Source organism: Seriola lalandi, unplaced genomic scaffold (assembly GCF_002814215.2).
Source record: "Seriola lalandi dorsalis isolate HSWRI2012SDOR001 ecotype SW California unplaced genomic scaffold, Sedor1 jcf7180002054864, whole genome shotgun sequence".
NCBI classification, from domain to species: domain Eukaryota; kingdom Metazoa; phylum Chordata; class Actinopteri; order Carangiformes; family Carangidae; genus Seriola; species Seriola lalandi.
The window spans coordinates 276,084-302,496 of record NW_019525417.1 but is presented as its reverse complement, the minus strand read 5'-3'; the positions used below and the strand labels follow the sequence as shown (position 1 = coordinate 302,496).

Here is a 26,413-nt window from a genome sequence, read left to right as displayed (position 1 = left end):
GTGATTTAAACAAGTTCTGTGGACAGATTCAGATTCAGACAACTTTATTTATCCCAAGAAGGGCAATTCCTTTGCAGCTTACCCAGTCCATATACAAACTTAAAAACTCACAGGCAAAGTAGTTATATATCAGAGGCAACAGATCAGCATACTTTGGTCAATACAAGGAACAACAAGCAGCAATAAGTAAAATGAGGAAAGGAATAAAACAAGTAAAACAGATTAAAATAACAGTTTCTATAGTAAATAAATAATATGAATACATAAATGACTGCATTAAAAAATGTTACTTTAAATATATCATTTGAAATGAAAACTAACAGCGTTTAGTAGCCTGATAGCAGAAAGAATGAAGGACTTGAAGGGGGGGTTGGTTCTCTTAAGGGGCACATTAAAGGTAAAGGTAAAATTGGTGAGGGTGAGTATGGCCAAAGCATGATGAAAAAAGCAGGTTGCCAACTATTAAAGATGTGGGGTGGAAATATTCTGCTTTGGGGTTGTGTGACAGCAGGTGGCACAGGAAACACTACATTGACACTGGGAGGAATGGATTCTACTGAATATCAACAATTTCTGGATAAAAATGTCTTATAGTCATTGAAGAAAATGAAACCAAAAGAGACTGGTTTCTACAACAGGACAATCATTCAAAGCAGACCTCAACTAAAAAGAGAAAGCTGAAGTGGAACAACCCTTATAGTCACCCTGAAAATCAATGGGTAGATCTTTAACATGCTGTGTGAGCAAGACAGCCTCAAATATGTCAGATCATGAAGCGATCTGCAGAAAGCTTATATTCTTAAATCAAGAGTAGAGATGCTTAGCTGGATCCATAAAGTGTAATTACTAGTTGTTTTACTTTTTCTATTGAAGTTAATTTAATAAAAAACAACAAAATATGGAATATGCCCAGTGGTGCACAAATTTACAACTGCTTATGAAAAATGAATACAAATAAAGTAGCCTAAAGTAGTTATGGGGTTTTAGTTTTTTGTTATGCATTAGCTGCTAGTGCAGCCATGTTCTATAGACTGTAAATTTGAAAAACATCACACAGACCACAGCTTTTACTTTCATTTATGTGTTGAAATGTAAAAATGCTAAATGTTCAAAGAGTACAAGTGTGCACCCCATTCAGCAGCTACTGCTGGCACGTTTGCTTTTTAACAGCCTCTATGGACGGTAAATTTGTAATTTGAATAAATTACATACTACACACTTGGATTTATACTTCAACACATTTAAATGAAAGCAAAAGAAAACTTGAAAATTTTCAGTCAGGACACGAAGGAGTTTGATCGCACTACATCCCGTAACTGTCTGACAGCACATTACAATATTTCCTCTCTAGAGAAGGGTGGGGCGTCCTCAAACGCCTCTTTTACAACAGCAACTTCACTAGCTGGCCAAAACAGTGCAGCCATCTTGCACGGCGCATCGGGACCGACTAAACTCTGAAATCTGGTTTGTTAGCTTGTTGTAAACCACGTTATTATTCTACCAAAAGTCACTCGGTGCGATTCTGAGACGGGATAATTAATGGGACAACGTGAAAACACCGGCGGCGGTGAAACATTTGTTGGAAACATTTCGTCTCCGGTACGATGTTGTTCCGTCTCGTGCATCCCCTGGAATGACAGCTGAAGCCATTGGTACCGCCTTTTACAATGTGGAACAGCCAATCACAGCTCGCCGAAGTCCCCGCACGGAGACGTTTACTTGTTGTGCGCACGCGCATGTCAGTTGGTAAGTACCTCACTTCTCACAAGCACACAGGAGTGTGAAGATGGCGGTTCGCCCGGGCCCGCTGGATGAGCTGTTTTTACACACAGAGGTGAATAAAGCGGTAGTTTGTCATCCTGTCCGGTCTGTAGAGTCACAACTATCGGTCTTTTGTCACAACAACCACTGGGGTAGGCACGAAGCAGCCGGTAATTACATGGCTATAGTTCCGGGACAAGGGGGTAGCGAGAGCTAATGTCCAGCTGGGACTTGGTCAAGACGATTGCTAAAGCAGGTACGCTGTAATTACTTATGTTGTTTTCCTCATTGTCTCAAAAAGAGTATACACGAAAACCAAGCACAGGAGCTGTCAGAGGAATTTAGTGTCAGAGTCTTGCCCCATCACATTCAAGATTGTTTGTACTCCGTCTAAACAAGTTGAAGTGCAGGGGGTCTCATCATAGCGAGGTCCCCATGGTTCAACTATGGACGCATCGACGGCCAGCACGGACTCCTCTCCGGGACACGACCCTGGCAAAACACTTGTTGTTAGTGACGGTGCGGCTCCTCTCCCTAATCACCTGCGGAAAGTAGGCTCATACTCAGTGCAGACTTTCAATAGGAGCCAAACTATGAACTCTCACAATTCAGGAAGCGCTGCCCTTCTCGGGGGGACGACAGTGACAAGTGGCACGGGTAACAGCAGCGTTCCTGCGGTATCTGTCGCAGCTGTCAACAGTGGACCAGTGTTGTCTAAAGGGCTGGCCAGTGCGATAATGCCCCCCTCGTCAAACAGTGTAATCCAGACGCATCTCATGAACTCGCAGAGTGTTGTCGCTTCAGCTCAGCCCGTGAGCCAGCCAACAGGACACACTGTGACACTCGTCAGGCCGCCTATGCAAACCGCGGGGTTGGGTGCAACTTTGAATGGGAACAATAATACGAACCCTGCTGTGGTTGCCAATACAACAGGGCAGTCAGGTATCAGCATACAAACTCCGCTTGTAAACAATGCCCAGCCGTCCAACTCGGTGTCTGTCAGCGCAAGGTCGCACATTATCAAGGCAGAGCCACCCACAACAATAATACAGTCAGCATCGCAGCCGACTGTCACTCCTGGCGCCGTCAGCGCTCCCCGGACTCCGGCCACGGTGGCTGCCGGTCCAGGCGGGATCCGAGCTCTGACGCCTCAGATGTTGGCCCCAAGGGTCCCCCAGACCTCCCCAGGACAGCCCAGTATACATAACATCCAGCTCCCCCCGGGTGAGTGAAGTCAGAACTTTTTATTGTGTGTGTACTGGTATTTATTTCCACACTTAACTAATTTATAAAACTGGTTTCATTTTCATTTGCCTCTTGATCCAAACAAAAGCGTATGATTACATTCTTATTGAATGTTGTTCATCCAAGTACATGGCAAATCTGCAAATCTGTGTCCCTTTAGACTTCCTATCATAATACTGCTGAACCACTGATGTGGTGTGATTTATGGAGTCTACCTTATGATTTACAACAGGAATTGATCAAATTTGCTCTGCATGGTGCTGTTGCATTTATTCAGAAGAACATTGGATTTGACACTGCTTCTACCCAGCAATTTCATGTGCTAATATAATTATATTTAAGTTGTCTCTTGTCATCTAGATATATTCAAGTTGTCTAATGTATTTTCTGACTTGGTTCAGGGATGGTGCTTGTACGCAGTGAGAGCGGACAGCTGCTGATGATTCCTCAGCAGACTCTGGCCCAGATGCAGGCCCAGGCGCAGGGAGGCATGACACCTCGGACTGCTACACCAACAAACGTGCCTCCTGGCCAGGTAAAATTACACAGTCTGCCAAGCAAAAGCTTTACATCTGCAACAATTATGTCTTACTTCTTCAGTGCCCTGGACAGTATTACAGCCCATGTTCTGCTTGTCTTCCTGCCTTCAACTTTAAGAATGACCTGTTGAATATAATAATATTAGATTATAGCTCATGTGTAGTTATGTGGAAAGTGGTGCTGTTGTATATTATTGTGTTGTATCATTAGTCTTCATTTATGCAAAATCCTAAAAGACATATGGCCGTTGTTTTTCTTTATTAATATTTAAATGTAAACTATAGATGCCTTTTCCGGTTTGGTGGAAGTGGGTGTTGCACATCATATTTTGCTTTATGCCTCCTCTCAGGCCCCTGGAAACATAATCAGCAGACAAGTGACTCCCAGCAATATCATCCGACAGGGCTGTCCAACTCCAACATCACTCGCTGCGACCACCACTCTTCACAGACCTCCTGTTCTTCAGGTAACCCTGTCTGTATGTAGGTGTCACATCATATCTGGTAATGTTCATTTACGTTGTTGCGCGTTGTTTTGTGTCCCCTACTTACATAAGCTGCAGGTTTTCTCATTCATTGTTCCATGTCTGGAGCATTTTGCCACTAAGCACGTTGGCCACAGAACGCAAACATATCAGATTTACATTTATCCTATTTACATAAAGTACCTCATTAACTGTTTGAAATTGTGGTAGCATGATGTTATATTATAATCCACCAGAAGTGTCTTATTAGTTAATTTTCACACAATGAAAAGGACACAAACTCCCATTTTGTAGAAGTTGTGTTATTTGGTGCACAGTGTGAATAAATGGTTTTCAGTTCCCTGGATTTATTCGTAATCCTGAACCTTGTTTCCTGGATTTACTATGGCAGAATTGAGACGTAGATTTGTAGGAATTATGCTCATTTATAAAGTTATATTCTATAAATTCTTTCAGCTAGAGGGCTGAGGATATGCAGGACTCTGAACAAGATGTCTCATGTTATCTATTAAGTACAAAATAGATGAGAACACAAGACCAGAGTAAGACCAAAGTAAACCGTGCAGACAGATTTCCATGACACGTAATATAGTGCAAGCGCTACCCTATAGTTAAATAAATAACTGTAGCATAAATGGGTTTGATGGGATGGAGAAAAAAGTCTGGTCATGATCATTTAATACAGCATTTTGGTGCAAACTATCAATCCTCTGAGTTCATCTCGATTTTTTTACTTTTAGGTCATTAAAAAATTATTGCGAGTCAAATCCAGATCAAGTTTCCTTTAGATTATTACATATATAGAAGTAATGTAAACAAATATTTTCTGGATAGTCATTAGATTTTTAAGATTGTTAAAAGAAAATAGTACAATAAGTGGGTTGGTTTGTTGGGCATTTAGACAACATTGATTGGTCAGCCTTCTCTCTCTGTGGTACTCTGTTCAGCAAACACGGCATGAAAAAATGTTTGTGTGGACTTCTTCCTCTTGCAGCCTGATGTCTTTCATCCAAGCAGGCTTCATGCTGAAAAGCATTAGCAGCGTTTGTTGTTTATTCATAAAATTGTCACAAAATTATCAAGACATACCAATGAAGCACTGCCTTTTGCTCATATCTTTGAAGTAGTTCTTTTTTGAGGAAGAACACTAAACTGAAATACAGTGCAGGAGAAGCACACCTGTTTCGTAATAGGAACTAGAAGTTTGTTTACTTGAGCAACTTTGAAACAGCACTAAAACCCACCCTCTCCGCTAATGACCTGACAGGCAAGTTTTAAAACCTTTCAACGACTTAAATAACATGTTATGATGGCAATATCTCTATTCCCAGAGTTCTGTTGGGGCTGCAGTACCAGGAATGACCACCAGGACTGTCACCCAAACAGCTGGGACCACAGTTACCTCAGTAACAGTGAGCAAAGTGAGTGAGTTGTATTGAGCCCAAGGGATCTGATAGAAAGAGCTGGATGTGTGTCTGTACTGTAACAGTGTACTTATATTATATTTATGACAAGTACAATAAGATAAAAGAAGGCAAAGCATTCTGTGACGTATAACATGGTTATTCACTAATTAGACATGAATTTATTCATTATCAGACTGTTTTTTGTGTCTGACAGGAGACAATGGAGAATGTGAAGAAGTGTAAGAACTTCCTGTCTACATTGATAAAGCTGGCATCCACTGGAAAGCAATCAACAGAGACTGCGGCCAGTGTGAGAGAGCTGGTCAAGGACCTGCTGGTGAGTGAGCCATACACACTGATGATGACACTAACATGTCAAATGCCGTGTCGTTTTTCACTTTTGACAAGGACTTTGACGATTATATAGTAATTTATTTAAAAGAAAAATGAAAAGTCCTTCCTGGCAAACTTTCAGCTCTCACTCCCAGCTTGTCATGTTTACGTGTTGTACTAGGAGGGCAAACTGGAAGCTGAGGAATTCACCAGCAGATTGTACAAAGAGCTCAATTCTTCACCCCAACCTTACCTTGTGCCTTTCCTCAAGGTGAGAAAAATGTTCTGCTGTCATTGTCCTTGATGAATTGTTCAGAGAATATCAGTAGACGGTGTGGTTTATTTTTCCTGGACCACAGGAAACATGTTGATATTTAAGTGCATTTCTATAATGTTTGTCTACCTGCTTGTCTTCTGTAGAGAAGTCTGCCGGCCTTGAGGCAGCTCACTCCAGACTCAGCAGCATTCATCCAACAGAGTCAGCTCCCCCAGCCGGCCTCAAGTCCAGTCGCCTCCACCTCACCTACCCCCACCCCTACCACGGTGGTCCTTGGCAGCCCTGCCCCTCGCCTCACTAGCCCAATCAGCAGGCCCCAGCTCCAGCCAGGCGTCAACAAGCCAGGACAGATCCCCCCATTGGTAAACTGAATGCTCTGTTTCTCGGATGTCAGCTCAACTCAACTTGAAAACTTTGAGTTGTAACTATATCAAATGTAACGCAAATTAAATTCTCCAATCCCTGAAACCGCACAATAAATCATTAGTTATACATGTCACTGTGGTAATAATGACATAATCAGAACTTGAAACCTTCTCAGGTTCTCCAGCCTCAGCAGCAGAGAGCAGTGTTGAGACCTCAGGTAACCTTACCAACGACCCCCATGGTGACTCTCAGGAATCAGGCCCCTGGCCGCATCATGCTGGGACAGCAACAGGTCCAGCTTAAAGAGCTGCAGCCAGGTGAGGATGTGAATCTAAAAATCATCCGTCTGTGTGTACGTGTCTTTCTTTGGGTGACCTTTTAATATTGTGATTTGTGTGTGTCTCTACCAGTTCCTGTGAGGCCAGATGTGTCACCTGCTTCTAAACAAATCTCCGCTGCAGCCTTGACCCCAGCTCAGAAGAACAAGCTGAAAGAGGCGGGTGGCACTTTCAAGTAAGAGAGTTTGTAATCACAAAGGTTTTAGTATCACATCAAACTAGAAAAATTGACTTTTTATAACTTTTATTTAAGCAAAATATAAATGTTTTTTATTCCCATCAACATGCCATAGCTTCAAAAACATAGTGATGGTGTCACATGAAGGGTGATAAAAATCTAATAAATAAATAAATAAGTAGCTGTAAACACATCATAACTATGTGAATCCACTATATCTTTGTGGACTCATTATTATCAGGCTAGTGTCTTGGTTTGTCTCACTGCGGTTATGTTGACAGGGATGATGACGACATCAACGACGTGGCCTCCATGGCTGGAGTGAACCTATCGGAGGAAAGTGCTAATATCCTAGCAACCAATTCTGGACTAGTTGGAGCGGTAACACATTCCTGTAAGGATGAGACTTTCCTCTCCTGCACCATGCTGCAAAGGAGGATGCTGGAGATAGGTGAGACACTTGAACTTTAACAACATTGACTACATACAAAATCCATTCATCCATTCATCCTTTACCTAAAGCGCTATGGTACAACACTGTTTCTTTTCCAGGCAGGAGGCATGGTGTGACAGACCTGGGTGCTGAGGTGGTGAACTTTGTCTCCCATGCCACTCAGCAGCAACTCCAGAACCTGCTTGAAAAGGTTTCCCAAGTGGCCCAGCAGAAAAATGTCAACTTAAAGGTTTGTTTAAAGCTGCAGTATGGACACAGTCATACTAATACAACCTTTTCCCCTCTTGGTTTGGATTTAGCATTAACCGTATGCTTGCATTGAAATAATACTGGTGCTATGACTTTTCCAACATTGTTTTTAACATGCAAATGACATGCAGATCTTACAATATTTTGTGTCCACATATATGCAATAATTTCTCTACTGTTTGTTGGCAGGAGGATGGAAACCATGAGCAGAGCAGTGATGTTCGTACTCAGCTCAAGTTCTTTGAGCAGCTGGACCAGTTAGAAAAACAACGGAAGGAGGAACAGGAGAGAGAGATCCTCTTGAAGGCAGCTAAGGTACGGCATAACTTCTTTCATGTTTGTTTGTTTTTTTTTAATGCTTAGATGAAATCAAGGCCCTTTTATTAATGATAGTAGGTGTGCAATGAATGATGATTTGTTTGGCTTTGGATTTGTTCAGTGTTTGGGTGTCCTGCAGCTTTTGATTGATATTCTCTAAAGTTTGACAAATGGTCACCTGCAATTAGTTTTGACTCACCCTCAGGATGACTATTAGGATTTAGATCAAACTGCTTTTAACAAATGTACTGTGTGATATGTCAGATGGCACTGGAGAACAATTTATAACACCACATTTAATTCCAGTAACTGTGTGACATTAAAAATAAAATGATATGTAGATTTAATAAATCATGTGGGCATTACACGGCAAATTAAAGCAGTGAATAAAGTTTTATTCATTTACTCTGAAGTCTAAAAAACCTTTCAGCTTTAAAAATAAATGCTGTGATGTGGGAATATTGAGGGGACTTCAGGTTTGGCCAAAATAAGTACTTAATGATCTTTGGTCTTTCTACTGCCAACATTAATATGTCTCGCTTTTGGCCCTGCAGTCTCGAGCTCGGCAAGAGGACCCAGAGCAACTACGTCTGAAACAGAAGGCAAAAGAGGTAAGATGAGAGGGAGGCAACAGACAGCCAGCCTCTGTGTCTGTATGTGTAAACACTGTATGCTTGAATTCCATGTTGGCATGTGTGTGTGTTATCCAGATGCAGCAGCAGGAGCTGGCTCAGATGAGACAGAGGGAGGCCAACCTGACGGCACTGGCAGCCATCGGCCCCAGAAAGAAGAAGAGGATTCTGGACTCTCCATCCTCGTCTGCTGTGGCTGAGGTAACATTAATGACAGTACATTTGCCAAAGAGTGTTGCTTATACCGGGAGAGCTGTCAAGTATCCTGTCGTAAAGATGTTATGTACATCTGATACTTTACTTATTCACAACATTTGCTGTCCTTGCTCTGTAGTGAACATCTCTTTACATTACCAATCGCCATAAGCTTGACAGGGACTGAATGAAGAGCCATTTATGACTCACACTTCAATAAAACTCAGCAAAGTTACATAGTTAAAACAACAATGGCAGCAATAATAACACCAGGTTAAAACTGAAAAGCTAATTTCTTTTTTAGTATAAAATATATTGTTTATAGAAATAGCTAATGTCAGAGTTAACAGTTTTTCAGTTATTTTCTCTAGTGACTGTGTCAGACAACGTTTGACACAGTCACTGACAGGCCACACTACCTCGACAGATACCTGCTGTCAGTCATCTGTGCTGTTCCCATACCCTGAGAAATAAAAATGTATTGAAGCTTCTCTTTAGTTCTGGCAGATTAGTGGACTCTTGTAATCACAGATCAAATTTAACAAGTCACAGTCTTCATAATGTGACACATCTTAACTCACCATGCTACAGCAGCTGGTTATGCTTGGCTGTACCTTCTACACATCGCTGTCACTGGTTGAGTTAATTGATTTTTCTTTTCACCATGACACCTCCAGATTCTTGGTTCCCTTAGCCACGGTGCATCTTTCCTTGTTCTTCTTTTTTTCATACATGTATTGGGTTCTGCTCTGTTTAGTGTTAGGGTTTTGGGGTTTCTTTGACTTGATTCACTGGGGAGCATCTACAAGAGCAGGGCCTGTTCTGCAAAATAAGTGTTTAGCCATTTGCTGCAATAAATGATCCTGTATCCTATAAGTCTGACAGGAATCAGTATATAAAAGCAATTGTTCAGGAAACAATGTGGAATACAATGTGTGTGTGTGTGTGTGTGGGGGGGGGGTGAACTTTTCTGTGAACTTCCCTGCAAGAGAACATGTAAACTCTGCACAGACAGGCCTCAGGCCAGATGGTGCTTTCAAACATTGAACAGACTAAGCCACTTCACTTCTCCTTATTGGTCAACATCAGTCATTAAATGTGAAAAGCTACAACACACATGGATAGAGGTGCATGCAGGCATTAACAAGGTTCTGAGGCGTTATTTTTCACCCTGTCTTTCTCCCTCCCATCATTATCATCCTGCAGGGATCAGGAACAGGTTCCTCTCTGTCGGGTGGGGCTGGTTCATCGGGCTCCAGACCCACACGGCAGCGCATCACACGTGTCAATCTCAGGGACCTGCTCTTCTGTTTGGAGAACGAGAGATTTACCAGTCGCTCCCATTTCCTCTACAAGGGCTTTCTCAAATAGGCTTGATGTCAAAGAGAAGAGGACGAGGAGGAGAGGTGAAAGGGGGAAAATGGCATGTGTGGAGAGACCAACAGCTTCCACCACAGAGAGAGCGTGAGAGACTCTTAGAAATGAAGAGGAGAGGAGCAGCGATCAAGGTTTTTCAGATATACCTGATAACCTGAAATACAACAGTAGCTACATTTGATGGCCTCTCTACCTCTCCTCCAAAAATGCTTATTTTCTTTCAGAGCAGTCCTGGACTTGTGCCCCTTTATTTACCCTGTACAACTTATTTTTCAAAAGGTGCAAAAAAGGATTATATTAAGGGTTTTTGTATGAACAAATGACTTATTGTACAATTATGCACTGCAACATAGTACAGTTTATTTTCTGATTATTTGTATGTGCATTAGGCTTTAAAGCAATGAAAATTGTTTGTTTTATTAGACTACCAACTAATCTTATTAATGATTTTATTTTTGTTTGTCAACTGAATTAGTTTCAGCTCCAAACTGTATAACCTACTGAGTTGCCTTCCTAACTATGAATAAGCCATATAGCCATCCCGAAGCAATTAACCCTGCTGTATCTCATGAAGCAGTAGCTTGCTCTCTATCTGTCTTCTCCATTACTTTACTTGATTTCTTTCCCCGGCATATTTATTAACTAAACTCAAGCTTAAATTAATGTTTAGTTATTTATTTAATTTCATGTGACACCTCAGTTGTTTCATGTAGCTTAGATTCAACACAAAATGTGCATTTACCTGCATAGGATGTTTAAAATCCTTTTTGGACATTTTGTGGGGTGTATAGATTTCATTGTGTGAAGAGAGGTGTGTTCTTTGTTTTAAAAAAAAAAAAAGTTCAATTGTTCTTTAAAATTTGTTTTACCTGTGTTCATTTTTAAAACTTCAACAGTTTTCAGAGGCTTTTAACCTGTACTGCTATACCAAACATACATCTACCTGAACTGATTTCTATTTTTGTAGCTGCCCACCAACTCACATTTTTACTCTTTCAATAGTAACTGACAGTGTCCTCCAATCTTTTCCTTACTTGCTTATATTTTTGTGCGCTACTGGACAGCCCCTTAGGTTTTTAGTACCTACGACTTAAGAAACTGGAGTTTCTTCCTGTATATTTGTAAATGTTACACCTAAAGTTTTACACATGGTTTTGTATAGAATTGAGAATTTACCCATACAACATAAAGAAAAACACATTTTCTCTATTGAAAGTTTGAATAAATAATGATTTTACAGTAACTTGTGGTTTGTCATTTATACAGATTTCATTAGGTCATATACATTTTTTTTCATTGTAATGCACTAGGGGGCAGCATTGCATTGATAGAACATCTGGACGTTAGTGGACTGAGTGAGGCTTTGTATATGAATGAGCTGAATGCCTTTAATTCCCTCTTACTCTACCTGTTCACAGATAATTCCACGTAATCCTCTAACATCTGCAGAGCCACATGTAGTACGCAGCGTGTCTCCCCTGGGTCTATACAGGCGTTTATTGAGCAACTCCCATGAGTGCAACGCACAGCTCTCAACCCAAAATGAAAGCACACTCACACACAGTCTGCTACCAGTCTGTGCTGCTCTTTGTTGGACTGTCTTGTTTGAGTCCGTCTCCATTATCAGCCCAACACACAGCGCATTGGCAACAGCTGCCACATCAGCTGCTAACATTCACCACAGCCACGGGCTGGAAATAATTAGGCCATTCTGCCAGTGGGACAGTAGCCTGATGTTACAATGATTGGGAGCAGCTTTTGTATCTGCGTTGACCAAAGATGAACAATAAGCATATATTTGGAGCCATCAGTGGTGATGAGCCACAATTTCATTCTCCATAAAGAAAGTACATCTATCAGCCACTAGGTGGCAACAGCTCATTTTACCACATCACTGCTGACATGGACTGAAGCTGCATCTCCAGGTTCTTTTTTTTTTTAGTATATGTTTTTGGGCTTTTGTGCCTTTATTGGACAGGATAGTGGAGAGAGACAGGAAATGAGGAGGAATGACATGCAGTAAAGGCCGTCCGATGCAGGACTCGAACCGGGGCCAACTGAAGCGAGGACTGTAGCCTCTACACATGGGGCGCCTGCTTAGACCACTACGCCACACGACGCCCCATCTCCAGGTTCTTTATAGTTAAAATTACCTGGTTACATTTGGTTGACCTTGTTGTTCACATGCTCATGTTATTTGTGCTATTCTCAAAACATAGAATACAGACCACAAGGCCAACGTGCCAGGTGCTCTCATTGTCTTTCATTCTGGCATTTTGCAACACATACAACAATTAAAAAGGGAGAAGCAGTCTATATTGTTGATGAAATAAAAGCAGTGTGCTGCTGTGGGAGTGCAGAGCCTGATAAAAGCCAGGCTTTCTGTCATGAACCAGCATGACCCGACAGTCCTTCATGGCATCTCTGTCTGGTGGCGGTGGTGATTCAGGTAAGGCCTCACCCTTTGTGCCTCAGCCCAATCCAATATTTTTCCTAGTAATCCCTCTTCCACTCCTCAACACTGCTGCTCTTTCAGAGTTAAGTCCACATAAGCTCCCACTTGAGTGCCAGAGGCAGAGCAACAACAGGGATGGCGCGGTTGCCTAGCGACGTCTCAGTCACTGCACCTGAGGGTGTTGGGTAAACACCCTGAGCCTGCCAGGGGGAAGAAGGGATAAGTAACACCACTGTTTCTTTCCATGGCATTTATTAAAGGGGGCTGTTATTAATTTGTAACATTCAGGGTTGTCATTTTTGCTTTCACCCCAGGGTGAGATTATATAATAAACCATATCTAAAGCAAGTTTATTTATGTGTTTGTGTGTCTGCCGGCACTCACCTGCCTGTGACTGTTCGTCTGTGCTTGGCTGAGGATGCTTTTGTCTTATTCTAGGATTTGACTGCTCTGATAGTGCTTCACAGCCCGGGTGTTCCTCTTGCACTTTTATGATAAGTCTCTGGTCTAAAATTCTTTCCTTGTTTACTCTCACAGAGGGGCTCAGTGTTAATGATGGTTAGAGGCAGATGACAGCTCCCCCAACTCCCATTACTTACATGGATCGGAAGGTTATGAAATCCTTTATTAAGGTAAGACCCCTATAGCTAGATGAATAAGAAGGTTGTGATATTTTTTTCATTGACATTACTTTGCAAACCAATGAATTCAAAATTCCACTCATAATCCCACTGTATTCATGCTGTGAGACAAATGCAATACTAAAAGACAGTTAATTAATTTTATCCTTTCAACGCCTCCTTGCATATTGTTGATTAAGCTTTGAGCTTATGAATAAAACTCTCTCCTAGGACGGACATGAGAATGTGATTTGGATGAACTGATGTGGCATAGTGTGATTCAGTGGCTGCCCTTTATCATCCATTAAGATGCACAAATCCTGTAGCCAATAACACTTTTATCCTGAAATGACAGAGTGTGATTTTAAGCTTTTTCCGAGGAATCAAACCCTTAAATATAAAATTCAGCAACAGTTCATTAGTTTACACCTCCTCACAGCTCCATTTCATGTGCCTCTGCGCCCTTGTTCCACCCAGGTTAATGCTGACTTTAGGCTTCTTTTGTTATGGGGTCAACCAGGGCGGTCTGCTTTGGCCCGGAGATGCTATAATAAGGCCAGTGTTTATGACTGCTGCTGAAATGGGTTTGTAAGCACGGCTGAACCTGTGAGGTATTGACGCAGGGGTTAATAGCCTGTTGGCCTCTTTAATGGAGCTGAATCAGGTCAGGCAGCAGGCAGTGTCAGCCCACAGGAGAGGAACATCTCCATTTACAAAGTCATCTCCTCTATGAGGCGGCACAGGCACCAAAATGTGTTGAGCATACACACCTGTGGTGCACACAGAGAGATGTGTGATATCATGTTCCTGAACACAGGAACAAACAAATCTGAGACTGTACACGACACAGGCTGATGTGGAAGTCAAAACGGCCATTTGCATTTTAACCCACTGATCTTTTCTCAAATTGGGGTCAGACTCCTGAAATACCTGCGTGGCTAATGTAAATCCATGTCAGGAGATACTGGTAGTACACTTAAGATGGGAGACATTGAAAAAACTTACCAAGACTAAGAGTCCACAGCCATGAGAGCAGCTCAGTGAGGCTGTACTTAAGCACAGTATCATGTTCGCCATCTCAATTTACAGTCAACATTTGCACTAAACACAAAGTAGAGCGAAGGCATGAGTGTGTTAGAAGAAGTATTAGAAGAACTGAAATTTTGTCCCAATGATTCCACAAAATGAACACACTCCTGAGACGAAAGAAAGAAAAAATCATGTTGACACCACTGGGAAAGTCAGAACGATTCACCATGAATGTACAAAACATGGCAATCCATTCAAAATTCTTTAAGATACAGTATTTCAATCTGGACCAAAGTGGTGCAACAACAAACAGAACCAACACTGCCACCCCCAGAGTCACACCACTCGCCTGGCTGATGGTCAAATGCTTCCACAAAAAAAAAAAAACATCAAATAAAATATCTGCACATTTATAATAAAAACACTAGCAGAGATATAAATGACCAGGACACACCTTCAGGCCAAAAATCTCACATCTTCCACAAACACTTTTTAAGATTCAGAAAGACACAAATGAATTATGTATGAAAAGTGTTATCTCTTCAGTTAGGACTCACCATGAAGCGTATGCAAATGATGCTCTTTAGACGGAATAAGGAGTTTAAATACATGAGACACATATATAAGATCAGAGTCATAAAACTAAGACTAATCAGCTTACATTGGGCACGTGGCCAGATAGGTGTTGTTACTCCCCGTCGTGTTACTGTAATATCATCATTACATTTACAAGACTAATGCTGTTGCACACGTGTGGTGGTCAATTATTTATTCATACTAATGACTGTGCTGTACATCCATTATTCATGCTAAATGTTGGTCTGTCTTACTGGAGTGATGCTGACAGAGGAGAATTGAGGGGCAGATGGGAAGAGAAGCTTGATTGCACCCTGAAGGACACCAGAGACTGACTTGGCTGCAAAGGAATCATCTTTTAGCATTTAGAGATGTAGTCAGTGTCCTGGGGAAGGCACTTAACCTGAGGCTGAAGTGAAGAATAACACCAAGTTGATGAGAGCAGCAGCTCTGCTCGAGGATGCAGCTCGGGTTTCCCACTGCACTCCAGCATGTAATCACACAGAGAGGCTGCTCTCTGCAGAGCTGCTCAGCAGCAGCAGATACAGGGTTCATGTGCTTGTGTTGAGGACGTCAAATAACACAAGGGAAAGCCCATGATGCATCATTCATTGTGACGATATTACAGGTGTTCCTGAATGCCACCTACTGGCGACGGGATCCTTGAGCCCCTAAAATGGAGACTTTTGGATTTTTGGCTTTAGTTTGAAAACTCTGGGCATTTGGTGGGCGGGGCTACAGCACCACTACAAACTACTGTACTAGTACAACTTTATATTTTGAGTTTAATAGTATAGCAATGTATTCTATTATCTCAAATTTCTGTATGTTTAACATGTAAAAATGCAATAAGTGAAATAACTAGTAGTTATCAAATCAATGTAGTGAAGTAAAAAGTACAATATATTCCTCTGAGGACTATAAAGTGAGAAATTGTTTTTCGTTATTGTCCACCTTTACTTTTGATAAAATCTACAACAGAAAACAACAGTGATTTGTAGGAAATACTCTTTTTAAATGCTGTTTGATAACACATAGACAGTGTTTCAGCACTGACTGATGTGAGCACCCTGTCTTGTTAATAGCAGAGTGTCTCCACTGGACCAGCCATCCATATCATAAATGGCTGGTCATTAAAAAGTATTCTCTCCCCCACTTGCAGCAGGAACATCAAATTTATTCTGCTGCTTTGATCTCATTTTAGAGTCCTGAAATAGCAGGAGGTTCAGAGAGGTGTCAGCAGAAACGCAGCCAGCAGAGCCAGCCTGTCCTGGGCGGCACCTCAGCTGTAGAGCGACATCAACACTAAACTGTGAACAGTTGATCACGCAGCCAGAATCAGAACCAACATCAGCTGGTGTTTTTCAGATTGGACTGTTCCCAGCACCGACCCAAGAGACCCACTAGAGCTACAGTATGAGGAGAGGAAAGGAAAGGAGCCAGGCTTGGACATGTTTGAAGAGGAGAACTTTATTTACATCACACAGGGCCCTGGCTACGAGCCAGCAGCAAAGCTCTCAGTCCATATACGCCGTTTATCAAGGGGGCAACTTGAGTTTGCTTTCTTCTTTCACCCTGCGTATCTAGCCACACGGAAACCACGTGAACTTCAGCTAAACCCATCAAAGAAACCTCCCCTGAAGTTAATCTCCTTATCTGCTGACCAGCTACGACCAAGACGACTTCTTACCATCTTGATTATTATTTCAGAGCAGTGCAGCCCACCTCTGATGGCTCTCTTATTAACATGGGTCCACAATTCTGTGGGGCCCATAGGAGAATTCATTATTGTACTACTGTAAAGGTTAACTTGGGTTTATTACTGGATGTTCTCATTACTGGGATACTCCAGTGTAGATTAACAAGGGACTCAAAGCATCTCTCATCAACTAGTCCAGTATGCTCCATTAACTCTGCTCACCTCTACCCGTCTTCTTTACCACTCCTCTAATTTGTGACCGTAGAGAACAATACAAGATGAAGCATGACTCTGTTTCACTTCCTCATACTTCACCTTCTTTTTTTCAAAAGCATTTTATAAATGTTATGTATTGTCCCTGCTGTGCTTGGATCTCTCTTCCTTTGCCCCCCCCCCGCTGACCCTCTCTTCCATCCTACTAATCACCTCTCCACACGGCTTACCTGCATCTTGCCACCGCCTCATTTTTCTTCCTCTCTCTTACCGCCTGCCTCTGTGCTTTCTCTCTGGGTGTCTCATTAAAGGCGCTCTATCTAATGAGATTACGCCGTGGGGATTAATGGTGTGGCTAATTGATAGACACACAGCCGGAGAGGATTAAAACCCTTTAAGTCCCCAGTGGGTTTTTTGGCACTTCAGCTGACTAATTGAAATCACAGGATTGGACACAAATATAGTTCCTGACCCCATACACTGCTGTAATGCTCCTTGGTCTGAGATGCAATAAAAGAACAAATAGTGAGTGTTTTATTAGAAAATGAAACCATATCCAAACAATAGGGTCAAAGATTAACTGTGTAAATCCAAAGGGAGTCTGTTCTGCTTCATGACTTCCTCTAACACTTAAAAATACATTATTCTACTCTAAAAAGAAAAATTGACTAAAATGCCTCAGAGCACAAATACAAACCAATCATTTCATGAACAAACACAGTTGGAAAAGCCACTATGTGTTGAATTTTTATGTGATTATAGCACATTTAAAATGAATTTGATGGCGTAAGTGTTTGCAGAAACAATCTGGGTGAAAAGTGATGCAGTATCGCTGTCGTTTTCGGCCCATTTATCAACAGGACTGTTGTCTGCCACACACGGTCCTTTTTCTGGTCCTGCCAATGCAGCGCGCAAATGTCAGAAATGTTTAAATCCTGCACACAGTGGCTCTAGCTCGACATTATCTGAGATAAAGCTGTAATAAATAATGATTTCAAAGATCACAGAGGCCCGTTGTAATGTAAAGCTTTGAGTGATATCTGAGTTATATTTGAAATAGATGAACCAACCCGGCTGTGAAGACCTGATCATGATGCGAGGAGGGAATACTGAGAAAAAGATGGCACGTTTTCAAAACATGTCTTGTTTATTTTCTAAAGCACACATCCAGTATCTAGATGAATGAGTAAAAGAATTCCAATACACTGAATAATAGAACAACTATCAGCAGGCATGGCTAATGAACCTTCCACTGCCCCGGGGCCAGAGGCCAACAGGAGGAACACATCTGTCAGACAATACAGAGTGAGAGGGGAAGGCTGTGTTTTATATAGAAAAGGAGTGTAACAGCGTTTTTAGAAATGGAAAAATAAGAGAAAAACTCAAATGGAAAATGTATAAGCAGGCATCTTAAAAAATGGAATTATGCTTCAACAGAAGACAAAGAAACAAAACAATCCACATATTAAAAATGAACAGGCCAAAAATCCCCTAAGCCCAATGAAGAGCCAGAGAGAGAGAGCAGCAACGTTTATGTCATCAATACTTCAAAAATAGGTATCTTACAGTATTTTTATTTTCTCAGTGTCTTTATACAGAGTATATTCATATAGTTTCTGCTGACTATTTTCACATTCTCACCACATAGTAACAAGTGCTTTGAGTAAAACATTTTGAAAAAAAAAATCATGCACCTTTTAATAGTTTTGTTGGCCTATAAAAAACGGGAATGTTCAAGGCGACAAAAAAATCTCTCTCAAATGCCTTTGTCCCTAGTCGTTTCAAGTACCACTTTTCTTACACTGTCTGACTAATCAGATCATGCCTACATAAGCTTTACACTGTGGAGAAAGCAACACAAAACCATACATGGCAGGCAAGCGTCTCAACATAAAGGCCTAAACTCATGAGTCCACAGAGGAAAGGCAGGCATTCTCCACTAAATTAGAAAACCCCCACATATATAAAAATGGTCTCACACAATGTCAGTGTGTCGCTGTAGTTGTGTTAACAGGTGATGCTTGTGAAAGTCGAACTGAGCAGGTCCTTGGAGAAGAGGGTTGCCTTCACCCAAAACGACTCTTATTGGCGTCTTTTAGGCCATAATTCACTGGGTTATGATGTCCGATAGTCTGCCCTGGTTGTGTGCTTCCCTCCTGGGACTGGCTGCTGGGGTTGTTCATCTGCACCACTGTGAGGGGGAGAGGAGAGTGACAGGCAGGGCTGGTTTTAGGAGCGCAGGGGGCCGACGAGAGAACGTACCTCCACTGTACTGCACAAATGGCAACCGATCCTGAGATAGCAGGAGTCTGATACAAAAACACACCACAAAAGGCACTTTATAAAATGACAGTGCTTCTGTTCTAAGGAAATTCAAGTTGACAGTGAAAGAGAGAGTCAGAGAGCATCTTCCCAAAAAACATTCTCTTCAGTGTGAGACTAAAGCAAGAGATGGTTTTGTTTTAACAATCAATCAAAGCACTAATTCATTACTTGTGTCTCTCACGACCGCCTTGATTTGTCCCCAGAGAGCTCCGGGTCCAGCGAGGTGAGAGAACAACGAAAAGAAGAAAAAAAAAAAACATCACACTACAAACTCGCCACTAAAAAATATAAAGCCAGAATACAGTTGCGTTGCAGCGGAATTCATGTTAGCAGGCTTGGTCGCTGTGAGCAAACTAACACAGCCCATGTAAGGGTCCATTCCTCACACGTCTACCATGGAGCCTGCGTCATGTTCTTGGCCCCTGCCCGTGGTCTCCGGGAGCATCCATCCATCCGACCCTGCCTCTCACGACCCCCGCCGCAGCCCCGCCCAGCCCCCCGCTCCACTCTCAGTCATCGTCCCCTCCCCCATAGAGGTCGGCCAGCTTCTTGAAGCGAGGGCCCCAGTCGTTGAGGTAGTCGTAGTCCTGGTCCCCTGAGCTGGTGGAGTTGAGCGAGCTGACGGATCCGGCAGTTGAACCGCTGCCCTCATAGTCGAACACCAGCAGGGAGTCGTAGGGAGGAGCTGTGGGGTCGTTGTCTGCCGCCCTCAGACCCTGGAGACGCAAAGACAAGGAAGACAGAAAAGATCTTCAACCCCCACTCTGAGTTCTAGTACAGTACCTCCTGTTCTGTGAGGTCTGACCTACTGTATCAGGATGGTTGAGTCAGACTGGATTCAGGCCAGCTGCTGCGCTTCACTAACAATATAATGGAGGTGTTGATTTTTCACGAACTAACAGGTGCAGGGTGCCAGACTGTAAATGTTGCAGTAAACTTTGTCTTATCAGGCTCACCCACCCATCAGGGCTTTAATGTCCCATGATGCTCTGAATGCTGTTTCAGAGCCAGACATTGAGCTGTGTCCAGTGGCCAAATACAGTATTTCCAGCAGTGACAGGAATACAATTCTGTAGAAAACAAAGTGAATCCCTGAGTGTCTCTCTTGAAATATTTCAAGATAATCAATTCTGGTCATTGACGATCCAAAAAAAAACTTCAAAATTCATGAGCCCTATATTTGACTCAGTCAGTGAGGGAACATTAACAGCCTGTGATCACCTGCTTGACTGTCTAGCTTATAAACAGAAACAGTTAACGAAACACCGAAACATCTCTCCTCCGTTCTCCTGCTTACATCATTGATGAAGTCTCCTATGTCTCCAGGGTGGGGCAGACTGGGTCTGACGGGGTACTGCGACTCAGTGATCACAGGCCTCTCGTCCACCCTGCGCACCCCCGCCGGCTTATTGATGATGTGGTCCAGAGACTCGGGCTGCTGCAGCTGGCTCAGGTCATAGTCCTAAGTGAAAGCCATGGAGGGGAAAGGTGAGAGTCAGTTTGGTGATGCGGTTTATCATCATTATCTAAATATCACCTGTTTCAAACCTGTTTCTCTAACTGCAGGAGTTGAAACTGTGTGATCAGGCTCAGTTTTCATGTTGGAGTTTATTTTCTGGTCAGGTCTCATTGTTCGCCCTCACAGTCACACACACTTTGATGTGTGTTCCTATTCAGACTGCGAGCGCACAGGACTGACCTGCTGTGAAATCTGTACTACAGGACTTTCTAAAAAAATATTTGAGCTCCTTTGTAAATGTGCACTGCTGCAGACTTCAGCTGTGTCCTAAATCCATGTTACATACTAATTCTACACAGTTTTGACTCTAACTAACTGGCCAAGTGTAAAGTTTTAGCAGTTAGACACAGTAACAAGAAACAACACAATATTTGTGATGTTAGATGTCCATCAAACTACCAGTTAAACTTTATAAACAGAAAGAAAAAACATCTTTCTTAAGACTGATTACTCATTTCTGTTTTCTCAACAACCAAAAGTTATTTCAATTTCTTTCTGGCTGAGTAGCTCCTCCATTTCCTTTGTGCATTGCATTGTGGGAGAATAGAGTGCATAAAAAAGCACACTCAAAAACAAACATCGACCATTCTTAGTACACATGCTGTCTGCTTTGAGTTTACTTTTGTATTGATGTTTTGTCTATTTCCCAGTGTGAACACACTACATGCAAGAAACCTGCTTAGAACTAGTAACAAGTCATAGCGCTATAATGTGAAAAACAAGTCTGCAATGATCAAAACCACTGAAATAGTTTTCAGTGGTTTGAGCATTACTCTTAAAGCATGTGGAGCTTGTGCCCCCCATGCATCAGTCAACATGCTCTCTCCTTCTCTGTCTTGCTCTCTCAGGAACACACACACACACACACACACACACACACACACACACACACACACACACACACACACACACACACGCGAGCCCTCAGTCTGCTTTATGTGCAAATTACTCTGACAGCACATCGTGATGTTCAATTTACATTCATTGCTTACTTCTAAACTAAATGGTACATAAAAGATGAACAGTGCTGTTAATACACATCTATTGTTTACAATTGTTGCTTTTATTTCTATCCATTTTTAAGATGTTCAGCCATATGTTGGAAATACAAAGAGCAGGTTGTTGATGAACAGCTCTCCTGCAGCTGATAAAGACATGCACCTTCTAAGTCCTCAAACAGATGCTTAAGAGTGATAATATGCTTATATGCACTGCAGCCACGTGATGCATGTGTTTGTTGATGTACTAGATACCTGATGTGTGTGTGGGTGTTGGAAAACAGCAGGTATCAAAAAAGGGCATTATTAATAACAAATTTCTGAATTAATCAAAGGTGTCGGAGCTTACAATTATTGTTTTTTATTTATGTGTAAAATAATATTAGGCAAGAGCATGTGGTGTGTCGTAGGTGTATAACTAAAAAAAGCTTGTTCAACAGCATTTCTGAGCAGAAATAGGGCTCATCATATTAAAAGAGCTGCACAGGCGTGGAATTCAAGCCAAGCCGCTTTTCAGCCCCAGTACTTGTTGGAGGGCAGAGGGCAGATTGCCGCCTGAAAACACACTCACTCGCTTTTACAAAAATATGTTCTCACTCTGCAGTCCAGCTGAATTACGCTTGCCAAGTCATGTTCACGGCTAATTTTGAAACTGTGGTACACACTCTAATTTTCTGTCTCACTTTTGTGGAATTTTATTTTATTACGTTGAAGGAGCTAATTACTGAGCTTCGGATGAGGAAAGAGGCAGCCTCACCAATTTACAGCAACATTCAGCAGGTTGAAATTTTCCATTTGCAAATATCTGGAGGGTTCACGCTGCTGTGAGATTGAACTGGTCAGAAAATGTTGAAGCTGTGTTTTAAAAGGCCAGGTCAGGTTATATTTAAAATGTCTGGGTCCATCAGTGGTTTCACTTCTTTTTTTTTTTTTGAAGTATATTTTTTGGGCTTTTTTTTATGCCTTTATTTGATAGTATAGTGGAGAGAGACAAAATATAAGCAAAGACGCTCCACGGCTCAGTGCTGTGAAAACCTGGTCCTCACATGTGATGCTTGTTTTCTGACATATGGGCTGTAATTTCCACATAACTGTAAAGGTCAATGGTTTATTCTGAAAATTTCATCTCATAACCATTAACTATTTTACTTCTGTTGCCTCACTTACGGTCAGCTTTTATTTCTTCATCATGAAGCTGCAACTCTCAGACAATTTATCTGCACTTGACAATTGTAGTAATCTAATCAATTGGATCAGTTCCTTACCATCTGCAAGAGACAGTAAATACCACAAGATGCCACTGCTGGTTAACAGCTGTTGACTTTGGTACAGTATATTTACTGACTACAAGGAATACCTGGTCCTCCTCTCCTCCTCCCTCCTCATCGTACTTGAGGATGTTGTCTCTGACATCGTCCTCAGGGTCGATCAGCAGGGGCTTCGCCTGCCGCTCCTTCTCTCTGCGCTTCATCCACACCACAAACAGCAGAACCATGCCTGAGAGAAAAAGAAATGATATTATAACAGTCACACGTAGACACAAGATTTGCTTTATGAGCAGCACTAAAGTCTGTCATTTTTATGATGTATAATACATAGAAATGCACCGATCCAGTCGTGTTTAGGTTTGACTTTTCCTCTGTGTTGCACTCACTGAGCAGCACGATGATGCAGATGAGTATGGCAATGATGGCCCCGGTGCCGAGGCCGGCAGCTGCTACAGCCCCTGTGGCGCTGCAGTCCCCGTTATCGTCACAGGGACAAACTTTGACTCTGATCACAGAGCGGTTGGACAGAGGAGGGTTCCCAGAGTCGGACACGATGATGGGGATCTCGTACATACCTGCGTCCAGGTAAGGAATCCTGAGCCTGAGCTGAGCATAGTCACCTGGAGTGTGGGAGTGAGGCAGTATTGGTGGTAGGAAGTGAAGAAGCATTACAAGATGGAGGGCAGTGAGTGGGGGGGGGAGACATAGAGGAGGTGGAGAAGAGGAAGAAGGGGAAAACAAGATTAGACAGTGTACTGCAGAGAAATTACATTTTGTTTACTGCAGGATATCATGTCCTGGTGCGTAGGTATGAGTGAATGACACACCAAATAAAAGCTGCAACCAAACAAACTGACAGCAATCATTCTGACATGTGTGTATGCAAGGAGGCATTAAAAAGAAAAAGTAATGTGTAACCTTCAGCATCTATCACTCAGTCAAGCTAAGAAAAGAGGCTCGATGGGAGAGGGATCCAGGTATATGATCAGATTTGTCCTCAAGACAACTGCTGTGATACATCCATCTGGGTGGATTTGGTGACAGATCGGTTGCTCGGGGGACAGAGAGATGAATGGATCTCATTTATCACAAACACGAGATGATACGTCAGCACTGGATAGCACCCGTTTCTCTCACTGTGTGCGTTGTGAGTCATTTTGTTAAACTTGGACTCTCTCACAGCTTACAGCAAGCCCCGGTCCCCCGATTGATGTCGCCACTTATTCTGCAGAGGGGTTTTGCATCCTATCTGTTAAGTTTATGATTTCATTCAGCTCGGGATGCTGAATGGTCATATGTCATTCCTCCATACCTCCTAAATTTTACATCACATGTTTATTTCCTGAATTCTAACTCTATGAAAGACAATGTACAGCATTTAGTTACCACTCAGCCTGGAGATGGTCCAGTTGCGGCGAACGCTTGAGGGAAAAGAAGGCAGCTCAAAGACAAAGGGTCCCACGTTGGGGTCGGCGTCAGCGTCTGATGCGGTGATGTTGATCCTGGAGTTGGGGCGTGCACGCTCGCACACTTGGGCCTCCCGGGGTATCAGCACCGGAGCGTTGTCGTTCACGTCGATAAGGTAGATCTGGAGGGTTCCTGTCCCACTGGCTTGAGGCGAACCTGAGGGGAGGCGAGGGGAAAGAGAGAAGGAGGAGGTGGTGAGATTATGATAAAGATGGAGAGGAGTGAATAGGGGCTTGGCAGAGGAGTAAAGATGAAATGACTGGAGGTGGAGCAAGAAGCAGGAAGAGGGAGTGTGATGAAAAAGCTACAGAAGAATGCAAAACAATACTTCCATGTCAGTGACATTTTTCCAGCTGATTCATGTGTAGGAGTGAGAAAATGAGGCGTACAAGCACAGAAACAACTGTGAATAAAAAATGTTTTGTTTACCGAGAGGCTGAAAGTGGAGGAACAATACTGTATACATTTGTAGTGGAGCACCCAAACAAAACAACCAGAACAAATGAAAAGACACACAATGTTTCAGTCCCTTTGTTCAGAACCGGGTGCTTCCTGAAAAGGCTGAGGCGAGACTCATATTGGAGGGGACGACGCTCACATAAAGATTGCTTTTATCTGCACCCTGAAAAAGCCACTGGGAAGAGACTCAGACACTAACCCTTCACTGCATCCAGCAGAACAAGCTCATCATGACATACTCAGGGGTTTTTTTATGATTCATGACCAGGACAGAACCGAATCAGGTTCAAGGAGACACATTTGTGATGTATCATGCAGTGTTAAGAGCAAAACCTCTAATGTGCTTTGATTACAGCAGACACAGTAAGTGAACTGCACTTATACTGACTGATAAATGTTGTTTTTCTGCTGATGTTTCTGCTGGTGCTGCTCCAACACCGTGCAGGGAATAAGCCCCTCTGGTTTTTTTAAGCGCACCACTTGCCTTCAAAAAGAAACATGAACTCGAAGTTGTTCTGCTGGTCTGTTTCAAGTCGGTGCAACTTGAAACTGACCAACAAAAGCAGTGAAAACATTTGTAATGAGGTTTAACTAAAGTTGAAGTTAAATATTTAACCACTGGACTGTTTTGATTCCTGACTGATGAAATGATCAGAGAACATCTCTTTAAAAATTCCATATATCAATGCATTCAATCGTTTTTGTTGAATAAAGGCCCTGAAAACATATTTTCTCATTCAGCTTGTTTCTCTGAGGGTCATTTCACATGCAAGATAATCTCCGCAGTTTGGTTCATCTCAGGGGTTTAAAGTTGAAGGGACTCAGTTGAAAAAAAAAGTGAGGTCATGTATTTTCATGCAACAATCACATTTTAGAAATATTTGAATCAAAATGTGACAATTGAGATAAACACATAGGCAGACTAACAATGATGGAGACACTGATTTTAAAGAAATAGAACATAATTGGAGTCAGTTTTAACCGATTGGACTTTCTTTGCACAGTTAATTGATAAGTGAAATTACTCAAATAAAACCAGTGGATGTGACCAGATAATTATTACAACCACCACTAACTTTACTCAAGTACTGTTTGAGTACAAACTCAACGTACCTGTGCTTCACTTTATTATTCTAATATTTTGAATGACACTACATTTAAGAGGGAAATATTGTACAACTCCATTAGTATTATTTTACATTAGCTACCAGCTATTTCAAAAGATTTTTTTTTAAAGTATATTTTTTTGGGCTTTTTATGCCTTTAATGGACAGTATAGTGGAGAGTGACAGGAAACAGGGAGGCAGAGAGAGGGGGAATGACATGCAGCGAAAGGCCGTCTGATGCGGGATTCGAACCGGGGCCGACTGCAGCGAGGACTATAGCCTCTACACATGGGGCGCCTGCTTAGACCACTACGCTACACGACGCCCCATTTCAAAAGATTTTACACGAAAAACATATCTGCTTCTTATATATGATGATTCATTAGGTTATAGTATGCTGTATATCCATCCATGAGCTATACTGCTTATCCTTTGGATGGTTGCAGGGGGGCTGGAGCCAGTCCCAGCTGACAGTATGCCCTACAGCCATTTACAAAGCAATATATGAAGAATTAGCTTCACCTCA

The 26,413-nt window shown here is 42.2% G+C and overlaps 2 protein-coding genes across 3 annotated transcripts in view; one reads left to right on the top strand and one right to left on the bottom strand.

Annotated features, from left to right (window-relative positions):
• The first annotated feature begins 1,408 nt into the window (after positions 1 to 1,408).
• taf4a (TAF4A RNA polymerase II, TATA box binding protein (TBP)-associated factor) lies at positions 1,409 to 11,396 on the top strand. Its single transcript, XM_023428004.2, has 15 exons — positions 1,409 to 2,985; positions 3,408 to 3,541; positions 3,896 to 4,012; positions 5,362 to 5,451; positions 5,651 to 5,773; positions 5,951 to 6,040; positions 6,190 to 6,408; positions 6,588 to 6,729; positions 6,823 to 6,925; positions 7,210 to 7,379; positions 7,481 to 7,611; positions 7,821 to 7,946; positions 8,504 to 8,560; positions 8,660 to 8,782; positions 9,983 to 11,396. Exons 1-15 carry the CDS (start codon positions 2,208 to 2,210, stop codon positions 10,145 to 10,147), a joined length of 2,568 nt encoding a protein of 855 aa, XP_023283772.1. The 5' UTR covers positions 1,409 to 2,207; the 3' UTR covers positions 10,148 to 11,396.
• A 6,477-nt stretch (positions 11,397 to 17,873) lies between these two features.
• cdh4 (cadherin 4, type 1, R-cadherin (retinal)) overlaps positions 17,874 to 26,413 on the bottom strand; it is a 194,380-nt gene continuing 185,840 nt past the window's right edge. For both annotated transcript variants that reach the window (XM_087179767.1, XM_023428032.2), the window contains exons 13-17: positions 24,242 to 24,478; positions 23,242 to 23,475; positions 22,945 to 23,084; positions 20,368 to 20,532; positions 17,874 to 19,786 (exon numbers count right to left, since the gene is read on the bottom strand). In XM_087179767.1, coding sequence (XP_087035893.1) covers positions 19,580 to 19,786; positions 20,368 to 20,532; positions 22,945 to 23,084; positions 23,242 to 23,475; positions 24,242 to 24,478 — 983 coding nt within the window. In that variant the 3' untranslated portion in view covers positions 17,874 to 19,579. The remainder of the gene's footprint in view (positions 19,787 to 20,367; positions 20,533 to 22,944; positions 23,085 to 23,241; positions 23,476 to 24,241; positions 24,479 to 26,413) is intronic.

What these genes read in the sequence shown, in the direction of transcription:
- taf4a (XM_023428004.2), top strand. Translation starts at nt 2,208, where the DNA reads ATGGACGCATCGACGGCCAGCACGGACTCCTCTCCGGGACACGACCCT. An exon ending in AGAAAAATGTCAACTTAAAG is followed by an intron (nt 7,612 to 7,820) that starts GTTTGTTTAAAG and finishes GTTTGTTGGCAG; the next exon opens with GAGGATGGAAACCATGAGCA. An exon ending in TGAAACAGAAGGCAAAAGAG is followed by an intron (nt 8,561 to 8,659) that starts GTAAGATGAGAG and finishes TGTGTTATCCAG; the next exon opens with ATGCAGCAGCAGGAGCTGGC.